Source organism: Crotalus tigris, unplaced genomic scaffold, assembly GCF_016545835.1.
Source record: "Crotalus tigris isolate CLP2741 ecotype Arizona unplaced genomic scaffold, ASM1654583v1 scf7180000018525.42219311030:4301911, whole genome shotgun sequence".
In the NCBI taxonomy this organism is placed as follows: domain Eukaryota; kingdom Metazoa; phylum Chordata; class Lepidosauria; order Squamata; family Viperidae; genus Crotalus; species Crotalus tigris.
The window spans coordinates 722,951-743,282 of record NW_024097057.1 but is presented as its reverse complement, the minus strand read 5'-3'; the positions used below and the strand labels follow the sequence as shown (position 1 = coordinate 743,282).

Below are 20,332 nucleotides of genomic sequence, written 5' to 3'. Positions count from 1 at the left end.
GCAACCGTGATGGCGGTGCTGAGAAAAGCGACTTACGATTGGTCTTCGCACCTAGAGCCCTCACAGCATCCCCCTTGGTCATGTGATCACAATTTGGGCGCTCGGCAACTGACATGTGTTTATGACGGTTGCAGAATCTCGGGGGGGCGTGTCACGTGATCGCCCTGTGTGACTTTCCCAGCAAAGTCAATGGGGGAAGCTGGTCACACGAGGGCTGACTTAATGACCGATTGCTTAGTTCTAGTCCCAATTATGGTCATTGATTGAGGACTATCTGTAACAGTAACCCCAAGACTTTATTTTTTGGGGGGGGTGGAATTATAAGTTTCAGAATCAAGTGTACGCTGAGAAGAGTCTTGGAAGTCTGGGCAAAGAGGTAGAGATAAGGGGATTTAATTTTGGGAAGCTCCTCCCCCCCCCCCCCCCGAGAAGCCAAGTCAACAGTCCCTGTATTAGATCAGTCCATTTCTTCTGGGCAATCTGTCTTTGAAAATTCAGGCCCTTTCCCCAGAACCAGTTGAAACAATCTCTAGACATCCTCGAATTGGCCAAACAAAACAAACAAACAAAAAAAAAACAATGACACTGGCGCAAGATTGTCATTCCCACTTCTGTGCCCCGTCACTTCCAATCATGCAAGTGTTTTGCAAGATAATGGCAAAGCTCAACTGATCTGACACGCTTAGAGGCTGCTCTTGGATGGGCCAAACCAGCATTTTAGTACTGGCTGTAAAGACAATTGAGGTTGGCTTGTTTGTGGGCTGGAGACAAGATGTAGCCAACATCCTGAGGATGTGGCTGAAAAAACAGTGCAGTAAAACAAAAAATCAAAAGTCCAACAATAGAATAGAAATTGAGCCTGTTTTCGCGGCCCCCTGTAGCCCTCATTTTTACTTTTCTGACAATCCCCCATGCCAGGATAAAACTATGCCAGGATTAAGTACCGGTGAGAAAAAGCTTGACAGACATCAAACCAAAGTGCATTAACTGGAGGGCATGAAAGCTCATTCTAGAACACCAAGAATTGGAGACAGCAGCATAAATCATAAATACTCTTTGCTGGTTATTAAGCAACTAGTGCAATATTATCGCTGTACTATTTGATAGGCAAGCACGTATTAAGACATTTGGATTACAAGAGAAGAAATGCATTACTAGCCTGGATCATGAAGAGCTTTAAGTATGCAGTCTGAGTCAAACTGACCTAGCTCTATATAGCATTTGGATATATAAAGGTAAGATCTATATACATACCTATACTTATATACATATTGTTCTCACTGTCCTCCAGAACGGACAGCTGATCATTATTAAAACACTGTTATATAAAAATAAACACCTTCCCTATCTAAGTATACATTGGTCCTGAATGGAATGGGCAGCAGTCAAAATAGCTTATAGCTGAATAAGGGCTGGGTTGCAAACATCCAGATCACTATTACACAGGAACAAATCTTGCAGCTCAGATGGGTGAGGGTTTAGTTACGCTTTATCAGCCATGCAAGGTAATTTGCCAGTCTGTGAGAATGCCATAAGGAACAGCTAGAGGATGGCAGCCTAAATGGTGAAAAATATAAATTGCAGAATGGCTGGCAGCTATCAGAAGCTGTGCTAAAATACGCTGCTTTTTTTTGCACTTTTGTATTAAGCCATAAGCTGCTGGGAAAATATATATATATTTGGATTTCTTTACCAAACCCCCCAAAAAAGACCCTGGATACAATTCATTAAGAGTTTCTCTAAGCCAGTTCGGTTGAAGACGGGGGGTGTGTGTGTCTTGGGCACCCCCCACAATTCAAGACATGGATGGATTGTGTCCCCAACAGCATTGATGGTTCGTGCTTTCTATCTCTTTGGTTTTTCACTTGAGGAAGGGGTTCTAAAAGAGAAGCATTTAGCCAGTGAAACAGAGATCCACTGAACAGCCCAGACAATTTAAACAAGGCTAGGATTCCTCCACTATGTGGAAATGTACTTAAATAACATTTGAGATGAGGCTTTTCTTCTTCACATTGGTTTATAATTCACAAGATGAAAAGGGCACTTAACTTGAGCTATTTGGATTCAATTTAATCATCTGATTCATGGTACGGGGCTTTGTTAAGATAAACAATCTGCATTATATCTTTACTAAGTTTCTATTTAAGAGAAATACCAAAGGTCGATCTTCTTTCTCAGTGTTCCTCCACCGTCAAGAATTCAAAATAAATAAATAAAAAGATTTCTGCTGGGCATCTGATAGGAAACCAATTAGAAATTCTGATTCCCTGTTGTTTTTTTTTCTCCCTAACATCAAAACGTCCATTTTTCTCTGACGTTTCTATGAAATTTACTGCTCTGGTTTATGTGCTGCACACCCCTTTCCCCACAGAATTAAATGGTGTTTTACAGGGCACAGATGCTGCAGTGTCATAAACAACAGCAGTCAAATTATACAAATGCACTTGCACATCAGAATGCCAACAAAGAATGGCCGTGTGCATATGGCTGAAGAGACATGATGTATTCGCGGGGTGAAAGCTTAAGCCTCAACAGACTTCCTATGTACAAATCCTGGAGGAAAAGCTACAAAAAGAATTATTTCAAATATTCAGTTCTTTAGATCCCACCATCAGGAATCTGAGCGAGACACTAGATCCCTCACTGCTTCTTTAGTTATTCAGGTCCAACTATCCCCTGCTCCCCTTAAAGTAGGCTTGATTAAGATACAGTAAAAGGAAAAAGTATCTCGCCTTCCCCGTGCTTCCAATGCTAGAATGGGATTCATCCAGTTTAAAAAAGATTAAAAATTCAAGGTGAATAAGGCTTTCAGAGACCGCTAGTGAATGGCCTGTGCACTGTATTTGGGGGAACAGGGGTGGTGGCGGCAGCTGCAGACCAACAAAGCATCTGTCTCTGTTGTTGAAGATGCTTGCATCGACGTTGCCACTAAAGGTCTCAGTGGCATAGGTGTGTGCTCAGAAATTCGAGGTAGGACCTCAAGTGGCTGAGATTTTGAAGGAGGTGGTTCCCTCGATGCTCTGAGCAGCAGCTGTGGATGGCTCTTCGGAGAATGCCCCTCCACATACTTTGCACAGACTTATTACTTAGGATGGCTAGTGTATATTTTCCCCAGGAAGAGATTGTGGTCAAGCACAAATACGTGGCTAATACGCTGTCTTGCCCTTCTGACTGAGCCATGGTGTCCAACTAGTTCAGGGCTCCCCAACCTCCGGGCCATGGAGCAGGCTGCGGCATGCCACCCATCGGTCCACACAAACAAGCAAAGCTCCATCCGCGGGATGCAGGCAGCACACAAAACCATGCACCCTCCGGTCTGCGGAAAAACCTCTCTCCACGGAACCGGATGCTGGTGCCCAAAAGGTTGGGGACCTTTGAACTAGATGACAGGATGTAAAATAAAACAAGAAAGTGCCACAAAGGCCTTTAGCTTCCGGCTAATGTAATGCCAGTATCCCAATTCAAGCATCCCTGATAAGATGGCTGTGCAGCCCTTATCTGAACATACCCAAGGAAAAGAAAGGTAGGGCTTTGGTCTGAATCAGCTCATCCTCTGTTTGTTAGGAACAGGCTTGGTCATGAAACCAAAGGCTACAATTCTAGGCCCCCTTTGGTCATCATACTGTTCTGCAGGAGCATTTAATTTGGAACAAACATCCCTGGAATGTGATGTTTAGCTCCGGGTGAGGGATTGTAAAGCTGGGGTTGTTAATTATGGAGTTTCAGAAAAGAGGTGTCCATCCCAGAAAAGAAGAAAGGGTAAGGAAGAAACTCATAGTAACTCTTCCTTGATTTTCTTCAGTATAAGATGGGGCAAATAAACAATACATTAGGCTCTCAAGATTGTGTCTGGTGTGTCTGCAGTATCTATTTCTTGAAGTGGTCTACCTCAAAGGGCTGACACTCTGGTATTATGGTAACATCTCCTCTGAAATTCCACATTTTTTCCCAACTTTATCAATCAGGGCTACCTTACTTCCAGCTGCTTGGCAACCCAGCTTAGCTTTAATTTTTTGGCTCCTTAAAACAAGCGGAAAAAAAAAAAAAGTAGGGATGACCCCAAATTTGATTGTTATTCCTAGAAAAGCTCAGGAACTGAAGTTAGATTTTCCAAGTCTGCTCCAAACACCACCTCAACAACACTATCAAGTCATTTTCCCTCTTTTACAGAAAAAAAGAAATGGGTATCACAAGAAACAATTATTTGCCAGTCGTTACAACACATATTTCTGAATAGTTGCATGTTCTTCCTCTAAAGCAGGGGTCTTCATACTTGGCCCACGTGTGCCTGGCTGAGGAATTCTGGGAGTTGAAGTCCACAAGTCATACAAGGGCCAAGTTTGAAGACCCCTGCTCTAAAGGAAGCCTGAACCCGCTTCTCTTTTTCCCCTCCCCTCCCACCACTTATAACTCTCAAAATATAAAATATAGACCATCTGTATTTAACTCGGAAGCCCGCACTTTTCCCCAAAAAATATCATCTGGCGGCGTAAGTATAAATCGGGAGCATTTCACAACTCAGCGACAGCAAGGGAAGAAATGGCAGAGGAAAAGATACCCGTGAGAACACCAGACAAGGTCTTATGGTCCAGACCAGAGCTTGAGAAAGAGAGAAGGCTGTGGGAATTTGAGTATAAAGTCAGAGGTTCCCGGATGTTGAAAAATCTCAGCGATAACCTTTCAGGCACCAAGGTGCAGAGCCTTTGATGGAACAGAAGTGCAAACCTAAGATCCGTCACACTGCAGCACAACCAGACACGGCCCAGGCTGCTCCCACGCAGCTTTGGAATGGTTAGTTGGGATCATCTACATATTAGACAAATGTTGCAAGGCAGGCAGGCAGGCATGCAAAACAAGATTCGCCCCCCCCTTTCCTTAACCTTTGTGATCCTTCTCAAAGCAGGTCTCAGATTGTTGTTGTTTTTTTTTTCTTTTCTTCTTGCCACTGCTGGCAGCATTAAAAAAAAAAAATCCGTTCCCATCCATCTTTCCCATTCTGGTGTTTTTCAGAAGTATTAGGCTTTCGACTCTCCAAGGACACCTGAATGTCCTTGAATTATGTGAAGTTCCACAGCTCTGTGGAGCACACCTGACAAAGATGTGTTGCCCCTGGTTGATCCAGCTAAACAAACTTTCATTTGTTCCTTTTTGGGGGTAGGTGGGTGGGTGGGAAAGGTACAGTAGATTTAACAGGGATGAAAAAGCTGTTTTTGTGAACATGGGTTGCAATACCACCAGCGTCCAGCCAATCTGACATGGTTGCTCCTGGTGTTTATTTCAGAAGATTGTTTCAGTTAAGAAAAAAAAAAAAAAAAAAACAATAGGGGAACTTTCACTAGGAATTTGCATTTCAAATCACTTGTGCCTGCAACATCTCCAATTCAGAAAAAGGCTCTTGGGGGGGGGGGTCACTCTCCCCTCTTGAAATCCCTTCCCCATAGAAAAGTGACCTGGGTGGGAGGGGGCAGAAAAAGCTTGTCTTCATTCTGTTCCCATGATGGAGGATTAGGCATTTGAAGAAGTCAGACATTTAATCGGCTTTTACTCTGGCAAGTCAAGGAGCTGGCCAAAGGAAGAGGTCACTGGCAGGTGAATTGTGGGGCAAGTCCAAGGGAACAATCCCAGCCCCTCCTGACCTCTTGGAAGAAAAAAAATGCACCCCTCCCCCAAAGGGAAGTAAAGACATCAATGTGAAGCTCAACTCAATGAGCTGAGTTGACTTGATGTACCAATTTACTCATCTAGCCTAGTCTGTGGGATTTCTCAGGGGTCTCCCATTCAGGCTCTAACCAGACCAAGCACAGCTTGGTTTCCAAGGCCAGACAAGGGGTCGCAGGGGCCGCCCCCGTCAAGCCTCTGGGTTCAACCATTCTTCTGCACAATTGCCCTCCGAAGGGTCGTTTGCCCACTTTAGCACTTAACTAAAAACGGGGGGGGGGAGAGGGCCGTCCCGTTTCCGCGCTCCTCGGTCCTTTTTCCCCCGTCGAAGTGTTGGAACCACGATGAAGACTTTTCTTCCAACAGAAGCAAGGACTGACGGACGGACGGACGGAAGGCGCCCGCTTCCCCCACCCCGGGGGGGGGAGTCCCGGAGAGACCCGAGCCCAGCCCGGTTCAGATGAAGTGGATCCAGGCGCCGCCGCCGTCGGGTTCCCGGCCGTCGGGCCGCTGCCTGCCGCGCAGTTTGTAGTTGTGGCCCTCGTTGTTGTCCCAGTACTCGGCGCCGGCCACCCGGTAGCGCACGGCGAACTCGAGCAGGGTGGTGCCGGCGCCGACGGGCAGGTGGAAGGCGAAGCGGTCGGTGCGGCCGTCGGGGGCGGCGGCGGGCGGCGGCAGGTAGGCGGCGGGCACCTCGTTGCAGCTGGCCCAGCGGTTGAGCGAGTAGCGGACCGAGACGCTCTTCTCGTAGGCCAGGTTCAGGACGCGCACGGCGCCGCGCAGCCCCGCCGCCTCGGGCCGCACCCACTCCAGCTGCACCTTGCGCTGCCGCAGCCGCTCGGCGAAGGCCGCGCCCGCCCCGGGCTGCGGCGGGAAGAGCGGCTCCAGCACCGGCGCCGGCGGCCCGAACAGCACCGGCTCCAGCTCGCCCAGCGCCGGCGGCTTGCGCGTCTTCAGCAGGTCGGCGCCGCGCGGGAGAGGCGAGGCGGCCGCCGGCGGCGGCGGCACCCGCGGCACGTCGGCCTGGCAGAAGTGGCGCACGGCGGTCAGCTCCAGCCCCAGCGAGTCGGCGAAGCGCACCGTCTTGCGCCGCGACGGGCTCTGCTGCAGGGCCGGCCGGAGGCCCCGCTCGCCCGGCGTGGGCAGCGACTTGGCGCGGCGGCGGAGCGTCGGGCTGGGCGGCACGGGCGGGAGGGAGGCCTCTCGGCCGCGGGTGGCCGGCGGCGGCGAGGGCAGGGGCGGCGAGGGCGAGCGCGGAGGAGGCGGCGGCGAGGAGGAGCGGCGGGCGGCCTGGGCTTCGCGGGTGACGGGCGGCGAGGCGGGCGCGGGCAGCGGCTCCACCGCCTCGCTCTCCGGGCTGCAGCCGCCCTTGCAGGGCTCGGCCAGGCTGCCGTACAGGCAGGCGCTGCAGCTGAAGTTGCGCGGCAGGTAGAGGCGCGGCGGCGGCGCCGGCACCGAGGCGTGCAGGGAGCCGGCCTTCTCCATGCTGCTGCCGCGCCGCCGCCGCCGCCGGACGGGCGGGCTTCCTCGGAGAAGGCGGGGAGGCGTCACTCGGCGGCTTCGGCCGGCTCTCCCGGGCTGCGCATAGCCGCCGGGCTCTCGGGCGCTCCCGCCGCGGCTGCGGCTCCTGCGCCCTGCAGTCGGCTAGAGACGCACCGGGCCACGGGTCGGCCGGGCCGCCCCCGCCAGCTCGGGCCGCCCGTCCTCCGCCCTCCCCGCGTCCTTCAGGCGGGGAGGCGGGCGGGCGAGGGCGGCGCGCGGGACTCGAGCCGCCGGTGCTTCCCGTGCCAAAGGGTTCCGCTCCGTCGGCGGCTCTCGGCCGTCCCGGGCCGGACGACAGGCCGCTTCTTTTGAGTCGGAGATCGCGGCGACGACGCAGGGAGACTCCTCCTTTCCCGCGGGTGTCTTGGCAAAGTTCGGGGCCCGAACCGCGGCTTCCCCTCTCGCCGGCCAAAGCATCCGAGGCGCGACCCGCTTTGATGGCGGGCCGGCTAAGTCGTGCGAATCCGGTCCTCCTGTGTTGTACTCTTGATGCTTCCCCCGAAGGAGGGTGACGTGGGAAACGGGAGGGAACCTGGGCAGCTGGTGGGAGGGAAAACGTGACTTCCCTCTGAAACCCGAGGCTCCGGCGGAGCCGCTTCTCCCTTCTAGCTTCCGAATCATTTCCCATCTGGAGGTTATTCTAGGCAGCGCTTGATTTGAATACGAGTCGCATCTAGAAAGTTGTAGGTAGCTAGATCGACAATTTTTTTGGGGGGGGGGGTGGAGGGGTGCGAAGAGTGGATGAGCTCCTGACAATGGATACTTAAGTATTCTGCTTTCTCGTTCTTATTGGCCAGGTGGGATTGGACACAGAAGGAATTTGTCTCGGGTACGTAAGCTCTCAGTGTACATAAAAGTGATATAGTAGGTCGTATATCATAGATCGTAGTTACAATCATTAATCATAAGATACAACAAGTGATAAATCATAGATACCAATAGGAGAGGGTAGTAGGAAAGTAGACGAAAAAGATGATGATGATAAGTTGGAAGGGACCTTGGAAGTCATCTAGTCCAACCCCCTGCTCAGGCAGGAAACCCTATATACCATTTTGGACAAATGGCTGTCCAGTTTCTTCTTGAAAACTTCCAGCGTTGGAGCGTTCACCTCTTCTGGAGGCAGGTTGTTCCACTGGTTAATTGTTCTCACTGTCAGGAAGTTTCTCCTTAGTTCTAGGTTGCTTCTCTCTTTGGTCAGTTTCCATCTGTTGCTTCTTGAGAAGGTAAGGATAATGTCAATACAGATAATATCAAGACAGAATAAAGATAAGATCGGCATGTTCCTCAGCGAGGGGAAATCCTGCAAGTCAGTTTTCTGATTCGTGCATCTGGATCCTTTCAACAGTCTTCGCTCAGGATTTTTCACTAGTAGATTCAGACAAAATGGACATTCAGGCGTGATAAATGCACCACTGGGGGGCTCTTTCTCATAAATGCATCTGTCCTTAGGGGAAGATCTGTTAGGGCAGCGGTTCTCAATCTGTGGGTCGGGACCCCATTTGGGGTCGAACGACCATTTCACTGGGGCCGCCAAACAACGCAGTCCGCCATTTTTCCCCCCCTTTCCTTAGCTGTGCTACTCCCTTTTATTCTATTGGCTTTTGAAAGCCAATAGAATAGACTCTCTTGAATAGAGTCTAATTCTATTGGCTTTCAAAAGCCAATAGGAATTGTCCAGCTGTCTCTGCCCTGCTGAGCCTGCCAAAAGTCCCATTCTGCAAACGGTGCTGCACCAGTTGAGTAGTCCTTGACTTACGACCGGTTGAGTAGTCCTCGACTTACGACCGGTTGGGGGTCGCAGCATTAAAAAGGTTGAGAACCACTGTGTTAGGGCAAGGATGCTCATAGCATTGGAGTCAGGCTCGGATTCAGATGGCTGATTTTGTTGCAGGTGAAGCTATCTAATTTCTTCTCTCTGGTTCAGTTGCTAAGGGCTGGCTGAGGAATTCTGGGAGTTGAAGTCCACAAGTCGCAAAAGGGCCAAGTTTGAAGACCCTCCGAGTGTATTGATGGGAACAAATTGAGGAACTGGGCATCATTTATGAGCGAACCCATTTCAGGCAGCCAGTGATTTGCAGTAGACATTATATGTCCTTACAGGTCGTCCTCAACTTATGAACACAATTGAGCCCAAAGTTTCTGTTGGTCAACAAGACAGCTGTTAAATGAACTTTGCACTATTTTACAACCTTTCTTGCCACAGTCACTAAGCGAATCACTGCAGTTGTGAAGTTAGTTACATGGTTGTTAGATGAATCTGGCTTCCCCCATTGACTTTGTTGGAAGGTCCGAAAAGGGGCTCACATGACACCGTAACCGTCATAAATGCGAGTCAGCTGCCAAGGGTGTGAATTTTGACCATGTGACCGTGGGGATGCTGGAACTACTGTGAAGTGAAAGTCACTTTTATCATAGCACTTTAATCGGCGCCGTTGTAACTTTGAACAATCATATATGAATGTTTCTAAGCCGAGGGTTATCCGTATTAAGAACAATTGTGTATTGTGGCTATTTTGTCCCACTAGCAATAACTAAGCAGCCACATCTTTCATTTGCAAGATGCAATCAGAGCCAGACTTTCCGCCCAGACAGGCTCGTTTCTGACATGCAGGAGATTTAAGGAAGAGAAAATATCTAAAAGAAGATATGTCCAAGGGTTTGAAAAGATTTAAGATGGCCATAGAAGGTTACTGTGATGGCAATGAAACTGATCCAGTTGCCTTGCTTTCTAGTCACGGGGGTAACGTTGAATTAAGAATTTGTGTCAACCAAATTGACTAAGATTCTTTAAAGTAGATATTAAATTATATTTTGATCTGCTGGAGAATGTGGGTGCATAGACATATATACATAGGAAATAAGTACCTATTACTTTTAAAAAGGGTTTTGTGAGTATTTAGAACGGGCAAGGAAGCAGAATTTAAAACTGACGTTTTAATTTTTTAAAATTTTTGATTTGGTTAGCTAATATGCATAAATGCCACTTTACATTGTATGAGAAGGAAGACAAAGCTGTTTTATGTTGCGAGTTAGGATAAACCAGCTCAGAATTTGTTACCTTAGTTGAGAAGAAATTTACAAACTTCTTAACAATGGAAACGTAATGTATCACTGCAGATCAGTCTTGGCTATGAAATCTATTATTGTTTATTGCTTGTCAAAAAAGCTCTTTTGTGACTCAAAAGGATTGTGTTTCATTCATCGTGAATGTCACGGAGTAATTAAATACTTGCTCATAAAGGAGAAGGAGTAGAGATTAGTAGGAACTGTACTCTGATCACACTCCTACTCTTACTTAAGCTAAGTATTTTAATGAGACATTCAAAACCCTTTTCTGCCTTCAAAGAAAATGTTCCATGCTCATAATCCCACATAAAGCTGAGCTAGCATCTCCTAGGTGACAGTGTTTTCATGATGCATGACCAGTTTGTAATCACTGTTAAATTCCGTGCTTTTCTAAAACTGATTCTCAGGTATACTGGATTCCAAAGGATGCACATCTATTTCACTGCATTTTCTAAATACATTAATGTCCATAATAAAATCTCAATATTTATCTAGGCTTCTTTAACAAAACCATTAATTAATCCAGTTTAGTCTCGTGCTAAAGGCACCAGGCTAACTGTGAGTTATAATCCTTTATCCCAAAGCTGCTTTTCCAAAAAGCAATTGGGCTTTCTTGTTTTTTTTTTTTTGAAAAGGTTTCACTTCTCATCTAAGAAGCTTCTTCGGTTCTGGAGAACTAAACTGAAGAACTGAAGAAGCTTCTTGGATGAGAAATGAAACCTTTTCAAAGAAAAAAACAAGAAAGTTCAGTTGACTTTTTGTTGATATTTCAGTTAACAGTAGTGACATTGAGATTGCGTTCTTTTTTTACTGTTATTTGTGCCTTTTTGTGACTTTATATTTTGGAACCGCTCTCCATAAAAAAAAACCACCCTCATTCTGGACATAGGTTGTCCTTATTTTTAATAGTCATGAGCTCAAGGGAAAAATATATGGCAAATAAGAACTTTTACAGAGAGATGACTATATGGATACCTACTACTGTGCCTGCAATTGATTTATCACTGCATTAATCATATATTAACGCAGCTTAGAAAAGCCTTCCTTCCTTCCTTCCCTCCCTCCCATTATCCATCCATCCATCCTTTTTCCCTCCTCCCACTATTTTCCTTCCTTCCTTCCCTCCCATTATCCATCCATCCTTTTCCCCTCCTCCCACTATTTTCCTTCCTTCCTTCCTACCTTCCTTCCTTCCCATTATCCATCCATCCATCTTTTTCTCCTCCCCCCACTATTCTCCTTCCTTCCTTCCTTCCTTCCTTCCTTCCTTCCTTCCTTCCTTCCTTCCTTCCTTCCTTCCTATCATCCATCCATCCACCCATCCTTTTCCCCTCCCTCCCTCTACATGTACAAAAAGCCAAGAAAAAGGAGGAGGCACACAGCAGGAGAAGAGAGAAAAACTCAAAGCAGAGAGGGCAAAAACATCTCCCAAAGACAAGATACATATTTGCAGACATCCCAGACGTGGATCCACGGAAGCCTTACATCGCCCTTCATTCCCGGGCTCCGGGATGGCGGAGAGGCTCCGCATTAAACCCGGGCTGCGCGCAGAAGATGCTCGGGGCCCGGGGCGCTGAGACCTCCTCTCTCTCCCTCCCCCGTCCGCTGATGGGCGGCCCCTCCTCCCGCGGCTGCTCCGTCGCCCGGCAACGGCGGGGGCCCGGGCGACGGCCGAGGCGGGGGGCGGCGCGGGGACTGTGATCGCATCGGGGCTCCCCCTCCCGGCAGCGCCGAGCCCGTCCCACTCCCGGCGGCCGCGGCGTCCTCCTCGCCTCCCCCGAGCGGCTGAGCGGCGGCGGAGCTCTCGCAGGCGGCGGACACGGGCGTGGCGGGCGGGCAGGGAAGGCGGGGAAGCAGCCCGAGGATCGGCCGGACGGCAGGCGGGATTATGGGGTGAGTGCGGGGAGGCGGGCGGCCGGGCGGGCAAGGGGGCTCCTGAGCGGGTGCAGAGCGCCGCCCCTTCCCCCGGCCCTGCCTGCTCTGCTCCGGGAGCGCGGAGGCCCCGGAACAGGGCGCGCCAAGGTAACGGTTATCCCGGGCGCGCGCCGAGCCCCTCTCCGCGGAAAGCAGCCGGGGACGAGGGGCTTCTGAGCAGGAGAAGAGTGCCGCCAAGGTAACGGCGCCCCGGCCCTCGCCCGGCCTGGCTTCGAAGGAAAGCCCAGGCAAAAATGCTGCCCGAAGCTCCTGAGCGGGTGCAGAGTGCCTTGCCTACAGCAAGGGGGGGGGGAGTTAAAAGAGACCCTGGGTTCAAAAGCACCGGTTGCACCTGTTTTGAGTTTGCTGATGTAAACTCCGTCCTGGTTCACCTTGTAGGCAGAAGGCGGGCAACCTGCAGTGACAGCAACTGTTATGAATTCCTCTGGACCGAATCGAAGCGACAACAACAACAACTGTGAGAAAGAGGCCACAAAGCTGAGAAACGGGGAAACGGAGACTTGCTGCAGCTGCATCTACGCCAGTGAGAAGCGGGAGAGGAATCAGATTTACACCCTTTTGAGCATCAGCAATAGTGTAAAGGAGGAAGAGGAAAGGCCCTGGGAGTGCCTGAACGGGACAGGATGGGAGGAAGCGGTAAGCGAGCCAATTCTCATTCTTAAACAGCGGTTTCTTTTTTAAAAAAGAAAATGTGCAAAAATAACGCGCAGCACAACGCGGCACGGCGCAGTCCGCTGCTTACGATTCAGTGACTGTATAAAGTTATAACGGCACTGGAAAAAGCAATGGTTTTTCACACTCGCGACTGCTGTGGCATCCCGTAGTCTTGTGACTGACAAAAATAAAATAAAATAAACCAGAGGGTTGGCAATTGGCTTGTGTTTATGACGGCTGCAGTGTCCCGGGGTCATGGAACCACCTTTTGCGATCTTTTGACAAGCCAAGTCAATGAGGGAGCCAGATTCAATTAACAACCGTGCTAGTAGCTTAACAACTGTAGTGACTCACTTAACAAGTGGGGCAAGCAAAGTCGTAAACTGGTCTGGAATATCGTCTTGTACCCCCGGTTGGAAACCCTGAATTAGTAGCACGGTTAATAAGCGAATCTGGCTTCCCCATTGATTGTTTGTCAGAAGGTGGCCAAAAGTGATTTATTTGGCCCCGGGACCAGTGGCAGGATTCAGCTGGTTTGCACCACTTCGGCAGAACCGGTAGCTAATTTTTTGTTGTCCAGGCCAGAATGGACTTCCGGAAGCAGCATCCACATAGAGAACCGTTTGTTCCCATATTTGAATGCCACCACTGCATCCATGTCTGTCTGTCTGTCCATCCATGCAGTGGTGGGATTCAGCCGATTTGCACCACTTCTAATTTTTTGTTGCCCAGGCTCAGAATGGACTTCCGGAAGTGGCATCCACACAGAGAACCAGTTGTTCAGATATTTGAATCCCACCACTGCCCCGGGACACTGCGACCGTCCTGAATATGAACCAGTTGCCAAATGTCTGAATTCTGATCATGTGACCCTGGGGCTGCCACAACAATTTTAAGTATAAAAAGGGGTCATAAGTCACTTTTTTCCCGGGCAGTTGTAACGTCAAATGGTTGTAGGCACCTGTAGGTGCTTTTACCGTACTAGAATGTCTCATAATTTCATCCTCTGAAACTGCAGTTTCATTCAGGGTGTGCCGTTTCCACATAGGCTTTGCCCCGCCAGCCCAAGGTCTTTTTTTTTTGCTGAATACGGTTTTCCTCCTTTTCGTGTCTTCAGGTCCAAAGCTGGAGCAAAACAGCCCCGTTTGCTTACCTTCAATTACAAAAGAGAGTCCGAAAAACCCGGACAAGTGAGTCCGTCAATAGATGCCTCTACTGCTTAGATCTGATGCAAGGCGTGGAACCGGAGCCCAAAAACATTGTTCAAGTCAAATCCGATTTCAAACTCAGCCCAAGCGCTGCCGCAGGTAGCCCTCCAGAAAAACAACAGACTGTGCTTTATTCTAATTCAGTCACAACTACTACTACTACTGCTACTTCTGCCACAGATGAGCCTAAAAAGGAAACAGATTATAGCAAATTGCAATCTATTCAGATGTTCCAAGGAGAAAAGAAAAGAATGTCCTTAAAAGAAGCCCAAGCTTCTCTGAGTGAAAAAAAGTTATTTCTCATGAAAGAGAATCTGCTGTTCCCAGCAGAGAAAAAAACGGTGCCAATCAAGGAATATAACATTCTGTCACCGGGAAAGCCCCAAAGTCTAGAAACCGTCAAGACCAAAGAGATAAGGAGCCACGAGCCTCTTCTATGGAATCAGCCTGGCAGCGAAATCACCGCTAAGTCATCCTTGGTCCTGCCGCCCCTGAAGGATGCAGCGCTCAAACACAGCCTGGATAACTCTCCAAAGAAAAGTAAGGTAGTTCCTTCCCAGGCCAGTGACAAAAACTCCCATGCTTACGCAGAGACAGTTTCCTGCCCTGAGTTTTTAAAAACCAAGGAAGTGAAGCGCGAGCCGAGGATAGATGCCCTGTACGATGCGGTGAAGGAGCAGATAAAAATGCACAAGATAGCCTCCGCCTTTGTCCCGAGGCTTTCCGAGACTTCAGTCACCTCAAGGAATTTGGATCGGGGCTATTGGCACTGTGGGTTTTTGCCATATCGGAAAAGTCTAACCCTGAGCAGTTCAGTTCAGCTGAGAAGACCCGGCCATCTCCACAGCAGCCATTCCCTGCATGCAAAAGGATGCCACGCCAGCAAAGCCAGTGAAGTTAGGAGCAGGAGTTACAATGGAAGCAAACTGGAAGGAAGTCAGGCCAAATCTCAGGACATCCCACTGCTTTCTGGACTGTTCCCTTCCTTAACGGTCAGCCGGATTGCATTAACAGCATTGCCTTCTAAGCTGACCTGACTTTTCTTAAATTGTAACGGTAGTGCTGAGATGTTAATAGAGTTGGTTTGCTCGCTCTGTACGAGAACAAATACTGAAGGCTCTATTGTTATTATTATCATCCATGTCCAGAGGCAATATTTCCTTGCTTCTGTAGAAAAATTAACTTGTCTGCTGGTCAGTTACTCTACAAGAATGATTTCTGGGGCGCTTCAGATTTGTGTGGTTAAAATTGCTGACTCTAAAGACAGGAGTGTCCAACTTTGGCAAATTTAAGATGGTGGACTTCAATATCCTCCAGCATGACTGACTGGGGAACTCTGGGAATTGAAGTCCTCAGGTGTTAAAAGTTGGCAAGGTTTGGACCGCCCTGATTTGAGCCTTTGAAGTCCTTTGCTTTCAGGAGACAGCTTATTGCAAGATTTTTTGTCATGGGTTAAAAGTGGATCCACCTAGCTCCCTGAGGATACAGAAGATGGAGTTTTAGCCTTGCCAATCTCTTAATGTGCAACTATAAACTGATTCAGGCTATATTATAGTCGTTGGACAATACAGGTGGGGAGGACCATGGCAGGACCAACAGGATCCTATGCTTGGCCTTGCCTAGGTGTCTTCGATTCAAATCTTGCCTTACTTTAAAGTTGCACACATAGAGACTCTCGAGACAAATGCAGGCTGTAAATTTAAGCAGATGTGGTTTATGAGCTCTGTTCATTTTGGTTAAGTTGCAATCTGGACAGCGTTTCATTGAATGTAGAAAAAATGGCCTCTCATCTTTAGGTGGAACCATTAGCCACTTTTAGGTGCTGTTAAGAATTTAATTTTGAACCTGCCTTTTGATTTAAAATGTTTAAACAATTTATAGATAAGTCAATATGTGAAGAAAATATTTGCTTGTTTGGGGGTTTTGTTTTTAGTTTGTATGTAATTTTGACTTCCATATTTTGCTTAGGACTTTTCTTACCATGCCAAATTAGATAGTTTACCTTGTTTTACAGTCTAGATAGCTTCAATAAATTTTTTCCTGGATGCACTCTGACAGCATGTTCCTCAGTATTTCAGTTCAAGATACTTTCCTGTCAACAACTGCCATAATTATCTTACTTGTTACCTGTCATAGTTTGAATAACAGAAAGGTAACGACAGTTCTGGGCATCTCAAAAATAAGATAGTCTATACTTAGAAATGAACCTTATATTAATTTCAGTGGGTATGAGAATGGCATTTCTATCAATTTTTGGGAAAAAAGATCAGAACTGACATCATGGATAAGAAAAGGAAAATAAAATAGCTGTCTAGAAAAAAAGAAAAATTGTTTTGTTTGACACATGTAATAAAGTAAAATTAGGGAACCATGTTTAACAGTTTATACTTTTTTGTATCTTAAAGTAAAAAATATCAGATAGAGGATCTGACAAAAAGTATTTAGAGTGGAGCTTTCTCCTAGATAAAAACATGTTTCGGATTAGAATAGATGTCCCATTCCTTTGGGAGAGGTTTAAGATGGCAATTTTCTACTGTCTTGTTTGCTGTAAAACTTCACTCAATTTGACTAGTTTCTAAATAATCACACATCTACCATGACTATGGAGTTAGTGGGCATTATAGATATTTAAGACTGTTTGAGAGCCAATTTAGTGTAGGGTTAAGGCATCAGGTTAAAAACTGGGAGAATATGAGTTCTAGTCCTACCTTAGTGGGTGACCTCGGGCCAGTTACTTTCTCTCAGCCCTAGGAAAGAGGCAATGGGCAATCACTTCTGAAAAACCTTGTCAGGGAAACTGCAGGGACTTCTCCATGTAACTTCTGGGAATCAGACATTGATTGAATGGAATACATACATACATACATATGTACCGAATGTACGTACGTACATACATACATACTCTTTAATTGAAGCCCCAATTAATCTTTTTCTGTTCTCCTAAAAGAACTGTTACAATTTATGTTACTACAGAACTAATTAGGTTTGAAAGTAAAATATTTAAAATCTACATTTATAATACATAGCGAACACTTTACTTTTAGCAGCATATTCTCTCTCTCACACACATACATACGAAGTTTTTAATTCTCTTAAAAATGAACTAGATGTCAACATAGCAAAAGCAATAGCACTTATGTACTGCTTCATAGAGCTTTTACAGCCCTCTCTAAGCGGTTCACAGATGTCAGCCTATTGCCCCCAACAATCTGGGTCCTCATTTTACCGACCTCAGAAGAATGGAAGGCTGAGTCAACCTTTAGCTCTGTCGGGATCGAACTCCTGGCTGTGGGCAGAGTCAGCCTGCAATACTGCAGTCTAACACCATGATTTCTAACATAGCAAATGAATTTCTATTGACTGTTTTTTTAAGGAATCCATAGGCATGCAAAAAAAAAAGGGGGGGGGGGAACCTGCAATATGCAAAATGGCAAAATATAGGGCACCTCTTTAGCTATATTAAAAAATTTGAAATCACTACGGATAAAAATGAGTGATGTAAAGAGGAAAACTTGTTTTTCCTGACAATAACTTCCCATGCTAACTAGGGAAACAAGAAACAAACCAGGTTTCAGTATTTGATGTAAATAAACAGACAAATACTGAGTTAGGAAATGTCCAGATGAATTTGTAGTATGGCCTGGGACACAGTTTTTCAGAAGGAGAAAAAAAAATCCTTGTACATAAAAAGATGTATTTTAAATAACACAGTTGATCGCACAGATGACTCATACAAGGCCTTTCTGTTAGTGTACTTAATTTTGGGGGTGCACTTAGAGATCGTTCTTAATTTCCCAGTCCCTTGAGATCCATTAACTTAATACAGGACTTCAGCGAACAGGAGAAGTTGTAATTTTCAAGTGAAATCTTTGTGGCATGGGAAAATGTCTTAAAATGCTGGAGCAAAGGTTGCAAGTGTCTCCCATTTAAAGTTTACCCAAATTCATCAAACCGAGGTCTGGAAAAGTCATAGTTTTGGTATAGCCACAAGTTTCTTTACACTAATAAAAAAAAGATTCCATGTTTTTTTTCCCCCCCTACTAGGAACACAGCTGGGAAAGAGTTACTCCTTACACATGCTGTAAGTCCCCGAAACGGTCCAAGAAGCCAAGAATAAGTAAAGCCACCTCAAGTATATCTCACCAGAGTATGTCAGAGTCGCTTAAGAAAAACGTGTCTTGGAGAACCAACCAACAACCCAGCCTGGATTGCAAATTCACCAAAGGAGAACCCATCACGGGCAGCAGAAAGGCTGGGGTTTCCTGCTTCAAGCCTTACACCTACATCCCAATGATGAATGCCAACCCCGAGGGGGAAAGGGCAAGAGGAAAATTAGACTCGATTCAGACGTTCTTAGGCGAGAAAAGGACTTTGCCGATAAAGGAATATGAAATCAAGTATTCTCAGCACACGGAACAGGAGGTTCTGAGCATGCCAAAAGCGAGCCAGGGCCATCTTCCCAGCAGCTTGGGCTGCATCGCTCTAAATGCACTCTTAGTCTTCAAGTCAGAAACTGGTGTAATCAACCTGCATCTGGAGCCCCCTTCTAAAGCTAAAGCAGCTGTGGTCAAGAGATCGGACAAGGGGCACGGCGCTTCAACTCACTTCGTCTCTCGCAGCTATGCTGCAAAAGAAGCCAAAGAATCAAAACAGAGTAGATATGAATCATATGGTGAAAAAGCAAATACAAAAATCATGTACCACTCTCCGATTTGTCCATGATGCTCGTGTGTTGCGTTCTGTCCTCAAGCGTGACTTATTTCCACGGCCCAGAAAACAAAATTTGAAAGCTATTGCTGCTCTCTTGGCCAAACCCTACGGGCTCCTTGCATTGCCTGTCCTCAGAAATACAGAGATTTTTTTTTACAAGGATGGCAGCATCAGTTCAGTAGTAGGTGCCCATCTTTAATGGATAGAATAATTCATAAGGGAGTAATCGTCAGCAGGGGTCAATTTTCATCAGAGAATCCAAAGAGCTGTAGAGCATGATGCGCTTGTGTTCTTCGGCATTGGAACTTTTCAGATGGTTATGTTCCTTTTGAAAGTTCCCCTGTAAGAGCTGAGGTGAGCAATATTTTTTTAGACAGTTAACACACTGCCTCTCCCTCTATGGAAGCAGTTTGTAAGGTAATGTGTGACATTGCGTGGAATGAATCACGAATCCTTTCAGAAAGACAATGGCGATCCCCAATACACCTTCTCTACAGCCAATCATCAATGGATACAGTTTGGATAATCCAGTCACTCAGTTTTGATTATACCAAAGAAACTCAAGACTAAATTATGGAAAACAGCAGTTCAGACATTACCATAGAATCGTTAGGGACTATGCTCTTAAATCTACATTGAAAGTAGAATTTGTTTTGCAAGGGAGGGACACCTTAAACAGATTATATTAACTGATGCAGAATTGTGCAATTAAATTAGGTACAGTATGGGGGAGAAATAGGAAAGTGCACTTGTTTTACAATATACTATTGTTCTGAAATCTTGAGTCCAACTAATAAGCCACTACAGGTAACTTTTCAACCTCAAGTGTTCTTGAAAAATTGGGATCATAATTATACTGCTAAACCCATAATCTGGCATAAGAATGCTTGACACAATTTTTGGTTGCTTTTTTTAACACTTGGGGCTTATTAAAATTTTTAGATTTATCCCTTCCCCTACATACAGCTCAGTGGCAGTTGTATAAATGTCATATATATCTGCAATACTCATGGCCTCATTACTGTTACATGATAATTTTCAGCCCCACCAAATAGCCAGGATATTTTGTGGACTTTTTGAAAATAATGGGATTTGAAAATGCCACCATTTCTAATTGATCATAATCTAATTGTTTTTAACAAATTAAATGTATTTAATTTAGTCAGATTGTACAGATTTGCAGACGCAACAGTAATAAATTTCATCCTGTATCCTGCAGTAATTTCAGAGGACTCCTTTGAGCAATACCACATTATTTTCTCATGCCAAAATATGTAAAATTACTTTCTGCATCCATTAGGAGGCTGGTTTTTATTTCTTGCTTCACTTTTATTTCTCACTCCCCTTCCCCAACTCCTTCCAACCAGCTCCAGAAGCTGCTTTTCCACATCTTTCAGTAGCTGCGGAGTTGCCCTACAACATTTTAAACATAACTGTGAAGCCCTGTCTTTAGATATGAGACAGATTTCTGGCAAAGAAACATTTAGACACCTTTTCTCCTATGAGAAAGGAAGTACCAAAATTTCTCATTCAAATATTTCTCATGTAGTTACTTGCAA

The 20,332-nt window shown here is 46.4% G+C and overlaps 2 protein-coding genes across 2 annotated transcripts; one reads left to right on the top strand and one right to left on the bottom strand.

The window, feature by feature from the left end:
- Positions 1-4,419: 4,419 nt before the first annotated feature.
- On the bottom strand, positions 4,420-7,157 carry LOC120312585 (protein phosphatase 1 regulatory subunit 3E-like). The gene has a single exon (XM_039353474.1). The coding sequence runs from the start codon at positions 7,141-7,143 to the stop codon at positions 6,115-6,117; it is 1,029 nt and encodes a 342-aa protein (XP_039209408.1). The 5' UTR covers positions 7,144-7,157; the 3' UTR covers positions 4,420-6,114.
- Positions 4,654-20,045, top strand: CUNH16orf46 (chromosome unknown C16orf46 homolog). Its single transcript, XM_039353863.1, has 5 exons — positions 4,654-4,692; positions 6,025-6,618; positions 12,580-12,837; positions 13,973-15,055; positions 18,108-20,045. The coding sequence occupies exons 1-5, from the start codon at positions 4,654-4,656 to the stop codon at positions 18,783-18,785; spliced, it is 2,652 nt and encodes an 883-aa protein (XP_039209797.1). The 3' UTR covers positions 18,786-20,045.
- Positions 20,046-20,332: the final 287 nt, after the last annotated feature.

Coding starts and splice junctions, on each gene's coding strand:
- LOC120312585 (XM_039353474.1), bottom strand. CDS start 7,143: ATGGAGAAGGCCGGCTCCCTGCACGCCTCGGTGCCGGCGCCGCCGCCG.
- CUNH16orf46 (XM_039353863.1), top strand. CDS start 4,654: ATGTTGAAAAATCTCAGCGATAACCTTTCAGGCACCAAG. Junction 12,838..13,972: donor GGACAGGATGGGAGGAAGCG/GTAAGCGAGCCA, acceptor TCGTGTCTTCAG/GTCCAAAGCTGGAGCAAAAC. Junction 15,056..18,107: donor GACTGTTCCCTTCCTTAACG/GTCAGCCGGATT, acceptor CCCCCCTACTAG/GAACACAGCTGGGAAAGAGT.